Here is a 5,972-nt window from a genome sequence, read left to right on the forward strand (position 1 = left end):
CCGATAAAGACGCTTCTTAAGGTACATCTTGTTCGTCATGCTCTTGGTCATATACATAGACTCTAGTTTGAGCCAAATAACGGCAGCGGTATTTTCTCCCATAACACTATACATGACCTCATTAACAAGACATAACCAGATTAATGAACAAGCTTGAAGATCGAACTCTTCCCAATCATCATTACTCATACTCGCCGCCTTAGATTTAATCCTCTTTAAAGCCTTGTGCAAACCTTGTTGGATGAGGATGTCCTTTACTTGGACTTGCCAAATCCCAAAGTTATTCTTCCCATTAAACTTCTCTACTTCAAACCTTGCGTTTGACATCTTGGGAGCCATCTTTCAAGTTACACACAATAACCCAAAAAAACAATTTCACTTTGGAATTTAATCGAACATCTTGTCTACACAAATTTCGAGCACTAAACTTAAAACCCTAGGTCGTAAACATACGCTCTGATACCAATTGTTGTGAATAGAACAATACGAAAACAATGTTACCCACAACAAATAGATCAATCCTACACAAAGATCAATCCTACACACTAGACAAGACTTCAACACCCTCTAAAGTAATCCCAACACTTCTCAATGTGAAACAAACAAGCATATAAAGTAAAACAATTACTGCTAAAGAAGAACAAACCACAAGACGAGATATATCGTAGTTCGACAATTTGCCTACGTTCACACTGCGAGTTCCAAGCTTTACTAGATGTCTGGAGTAACAGATTACAAGTCTCTCAATTCACTCACAAAGAATGAACACTCAACTCATAAAGAATTGCTCTCTTATAATCTCTCTCTTTCTTGGTTTTGGTTAGGTTAGGTTTTTACAGAAAAAACCTTTATTTATATTGTTTCAGAAAAAACTTTCGAAACAGTCTTTTCAAGCTAAAATAATGTGGAGCGCGGGGCACGCCCTCGACCAGGCAAAGTCGAGCGCGGGTCGCGCCTAAAGTATTGGAGTTCGCCAAAGGCATGAGCGCGGGTCGCGCCCTTCACACCAGAGAAAGAAAAACGCCTTTTTTCCCTACACTTCTCTTAACATAATAGATTCCGTTTTGGAATTGGAAACTACCAAACCTTGTGAGCTCCTTTCTAAAGGGGTAACTGTATCAGTAAGAATATTGGTTTGATTATTGTACATTTACATATCAAACATTTACATTTTATTTTTTGCACCGTTTTACATTTTTGCCCTTATTCTTTCTCTTTTCTTTTAATACAAGTTAGGCTATTAATGTAAATTAATGCCAATCTTAAGTCCGCCATGATTTGAGTGTTTTACACAAGAATTAGTATTATCAGATGCTCCCGTTCACTGAATTCGTAAATCTTGCTCCTGTTAAAACAAGTTAACAAGTGTATGTTTTGATTATTTTCTGTGTTATGCTTTAGGGGTAGTAGAATTGTACTTATGTCACATAAAGCTTGAAACATAGAATTGTAGTGGTCATATTCGTGACATAAGAGATTATTGGTAGTGGGTGGACCAAATGCGAAATAGTGAAGAAAGGACATGCTGCAGCGGATCAAGTCCACGAAACCCTAACTACCGAGAATATTGAGGCCACACGTGGAAAGGTAGAGAACGTAGGATAAAGGGAAGATCAACGAACATGAAGAGAGGAGGGAAGTTGGAGAGAAGATAAGTTATAAAGAGAGAGGCAAAAGAAAGAGAAAGGGGAGAAAAACGAGACCGAGAGAAGAGGAAGGGAGAGGAAAAAACGTCTTAATATAAGTGAGTTCATAGGTTGTAATATTTGATTATATATTTGGCGCCATCTGTGGGGAATTAGTTAGCAAAATGGCCACCATAGCGAAAATAGGGTAGAAAGACCTAGGAAAGAAGCAGTTTGAGAGGCGGTAGAGGAAGCAGCGAGCGTAGAGATGGAAGGAGTAGGAGAAGAAGAGATATCGGACGTGGCGGCAGACGCAACCAGACTTCTTTAGGAGGAGATAGTGAGGCTAAAGAACGAGAACGATGAGTTGAGAAAAGAAAGGGAGACCACACAGGGGGAAACAGAGCGGGGGGATCATCGAGGTAGTGAAATGGAAGGGAAGAATGAGGAATATCCCACCCATGGGTGTGGAACAAATAGCGGGCATCACGCTGGAGGTTGTACAAGCGATGATTGAGAAAGATAGGGAAGTGAACCGCATAGCAGAAAGAGCGAACCAAAGTGTCGCGCAGAAAGAGGTTGCGAGTCTAAATAAGAATCGACTGGCAGATTCGATATGGAATTCGGAAGTGCCTAAGAGGTTTAACCAACCAAGGTTTGAAAGGTATGATGGGAAAGGAGACCGACAGATTATCTGCATCATTTTCGGCAACAGATGCCGTTATGGCAGGAAAGTAAGTACGATGGACTTCGATGCATGATGTTCCCTGCCAATCTTAAGGGGGGAGCCTTAGACTGGTATTATAGGTTGGCCTCGAGGAGTATTAATAGATTTGAAGAGCTAGAGCGCACCTTTTTCGATCACTTCATACACCATAAAAGGAGGGTGGTTGATATCACGGCCCTATTCAACATCAAGCAGAGGTCAGCGGAGTCATTGAGGGAGTTTTTGTGTAGATTCAAGAAAGAGACACTAAGAGTGGAAATTTTGGATGAGCATACAGCGGTCATAGCCTTCCAACACGGCTTGAGGCAGGGAACTAGAGTCCACGAGTCAGTGCCCAAGATAGAAATCACCACTTTGCACGCTCTGTACCGGAAGGTAGAAAAATACATACGATATGAGGACATAATGCAGAGGAATGCAAAGGAACAAAAGAGATCGAGGAAGACAGTACAGGTTGTGGACAGAGATGACTGAAAGGATAAGAGCAGAAGAGAGGAAAGATAAAAGGTATCATATAGAGGGGAGAACAGAGGACCAGAGAGGACTGGGGATCGTGGTAGGAGGGATATCCGAGAAAGGAAGCCATACCGCGAGCTAGAGCAAACTCCGCTTAACAGGCCGTTAGAGGAGATCTTGCCGTTAATTAAGGGGCGGCAGTACTATGAGGGTCCGCGGAGTACTCCAGGTGAGATAGAAGGGAAACCATTTTGTGCATATCATCAGATCAAGAACCACGCTTCTAATGAATGTTATGCCTTGAAGTGGTTGGTGGAAAGGATGATTGAGAAAGGGATTTGAGGGAATTTGTCACTGAGGTTCATCAAGCCGAGAGAGTGCCGGCTCCGGCTAGAATCTTAGGAACTATCAATGTCATTTTTAGTGGGGAAACACTTGGGAGAAATGCACACAGAGACAAGATTAGAAAAACAGCAAGTTTGCAGCAGGTCAATGAGGTGGTGAGCATACCGCGGTTAGTAAGTGGAACCGTGACGGGCGAGGAAAACATAATGTTCACTCCAAAGGACCTAGAGTCAATAATTTCACCGCATGAGGATGCATTGGTAATCACTATAGCGATGGGAAACTATCTGGTAAAGAAGGTGTTGATAGACTGCGGAAGTTCAGTGGATTTGTTATTCAAAGGGGTCATGGAGGAAATGAACATCGACAGAGACCAGTTGAAAGCCCCTCAAACGAATTTGTTTGGTTTCAATGGTAGTATGACCGAGCCCATGGGGGAACTAGTATTACCAGTAACAGCTGGTCCGACGACTGTATTCACAAGATTCATGGTGGTGGACACTAACTCCCAGTATAATGCAATCCTAGGGAGACGATGGATCCATGAAATGAAGGCAATTCCATCGACATATAACCAGGTGATTCACTTCCCCACAAATGGGGGGGTGTATGAAATCAGAGGGGATCAAGTGGTCGCGCAAAACATCCATCAGGTCACCGTGAAAAGTATGGTATGAGGAACGAAAGGGGAGGGCTCGGCTCGTGAACACGGAGCAACATAGCAATTATAGGATGCGGCTGTGAAAGCAGTATATGAGCCTCCACCCGGGCCTAAAACTTTAGATGAGATTGAGATAGTGAACCTGGGGGTAGGAGACGAGGAGAAATTTACATCGGTTGGGTCTGAATAGCCAGATGAATGGAAAGGTAAGCTAGTACAATTTTTGACAGAGAATAAGGATATATTTGCATGGGTGATAGAAGATATAACAGGGTTAGACCCAAAGTTTGCCTGTCATCGCCAGCATATGAATGAAGATGCAAAGCCAGTAAGGCAGAAAATAAGAAGCGTGAGACCTAAGTACGCTGAGGGGATTCGTGAAGAGGTTATAAGGTTGAAGGGGGTCGGGATAATTAGGAATGTAGAGTTTATAGAATGGTTGTCCAATGTGGTCGTGGTTCCAAAGAAGAATGGCAAAGTCAGAATGTGTATCGACTTTACGAACGTAAACAAAAAATGCCCTAAGGATTGTGTTACCCTATGCCTCGGGTGGATGAGCTAGTAGACATAACGTCAGGGTTCAAAATATTCTCTTTCATGGACTGCGTCCATGGGATACAATCAAGTCACGATGTTCGGTCCAGATCAAGAGAAGACAACCTTCGTGGTGGAAGCTAGGTGGTACCTACTGCTATACGAGGATGCCCTTTGGTTTAAAGAATTGAATGCTGGGGCCATATTTCAGCAGTTAGGAGAAAAGATGTTTGAGGGCAAGATTCAGAAGGGGATGGAGATATATATTAACGACATGGTGGAAAAAAACATGTCAGAAGAGGAACACTTAAAGGGTCTCCAAGAGACTTTCCTCATACTGCGGAGGCATAAACTGAAACTTAACCCCGAGAAATGCACCTTTGGGGTAACTTCAGAAAAATTCTTGGGTTACATAGTCATGCACCGCAGAATAAAGGCGAATCCCGAGCAGATTAGATCACTAATAGAAATGTCGTCCCCCCAGAATGTGAAAGAGGTGCAACGATTGGCTGGAAGAGTCGCAGCATTGAATAGATTTATTTCCAAATCGTTGGACAAATGCTGACCGTTGTATCGTTTGTTGAGGAAAATGCCAGATTTCCAATGGACAGCAGAGTGTGAAGAAGTCTTTCAGTTGTTGAAGAGTTATTTGGGAAAAGCACTTTTACTGTCACGGCCGGAACAGGGGGAGAAGTTGTATTTGTATTTGGGAGTTTCAGAGTACGCGGTAAGCTCAGTCCTCGTACGAGTAGTGGAAAAAGTAGAAAAGCTAGTTTACTTCCAGAGAAAAACCATGCTAGACGCGGAAACCCGGTACAGCAGAATTGAAAAATACGCTTTAGCTTTGATATTTTCTTCTTTAAAGTTAAAGCCTTACTTAGAGGCCCATTCAGTGGTGGTGATAATGAATCTGCCACTAAAGCAAGCGTTGAAGGCAGAGAAGTTAGGCAAAATGCTAAAATGGGCGGTGATGCTCAGTTGTTATGAGATTCAGTACCAGATCCGAACGACAGAAAAGGCACAAGCCATGGCGGAGTTTTTGGCAGAATTTCCAACCGAGGACCCAACTTGTGGAGAGGAAATGGTCATGGAATAGGAAGGGGAACCAAATCGTGATCCCTTGGATCCTTGGGATCAGCGGAATGGGTGGAGAGTTTTTGCGGATGGCTCTGCTACAGATACAGGGAACGGAATTGGAGTCGTCCTGGTGACTCCTGAGAACAATCGGCTAGAGTTGTCGATGAAACTCGGATTTTCGGCTTCTAATAATGAATCTGAATATAAAGCAGTGATAGCAGGATTGGATCTGGCAAAAGATCTGGGGGTGAGTGAATTGTCTGTTTACTCTGATTCTAACTTGGTAATTTGTCAGGTAAATGGGGGATTTTTGGCCCGCTGCCCAAGAATGGCGAAATACCTAGAGGTCCTACAGAGAAAAGCAAACAAGTTTGATAAGATCAGGTTTGCCGCGGAGAGAACAAACACCGACGCATTGGCTTATGTGGCTGCAGTGCTTCCTGGAACAAAGGGTCAGTCTATTGAAGTGAGGGTGTTGAGCAAACCAAGTACCTCAGAGGAGGAAGGCGTTTGGCTCACCACACCGAGAAGGATCCGGGATGGATGA

General features: G+C 43.3%; 1 protein-coding gene across 1 annotated transcript; it reads left to right on the forward strand.

Annotated features, from left to right (window-relative positions):
* Window positions 1-4,937: 4,937 nt before the first annotated feature.
* LOC147505477 (uncharacterized) lies at window positions 4,938-5,972 on the forward strand. The gene is made up of 3 exons (XM_086605560.1): window positions 4,938-5,432; window positions 5,487-5,672; window positions 5,721-5,972. Exons 1-3 carry the CDS (start codon window positions 4,938-4,940, stop codon window positions 5,970-5,972), a joined length of 933 nt encoding a protein of 310 aa, XP_086461686.1.

Source organism: Coptis chinensis, chromosome 4 (genome assembly GCF_015680905.1).
Source record: "Coptis chinensis isolate HL-2020 chromosome 4, ASM1568090v1, whole genome shotgun sequence".
NCBI lineage: Eukaryota > Viridiplantae > Streptophyta > Magnoliopsida > Ranunculales > Ranunculaceae > Coptis > Coptis chinensis.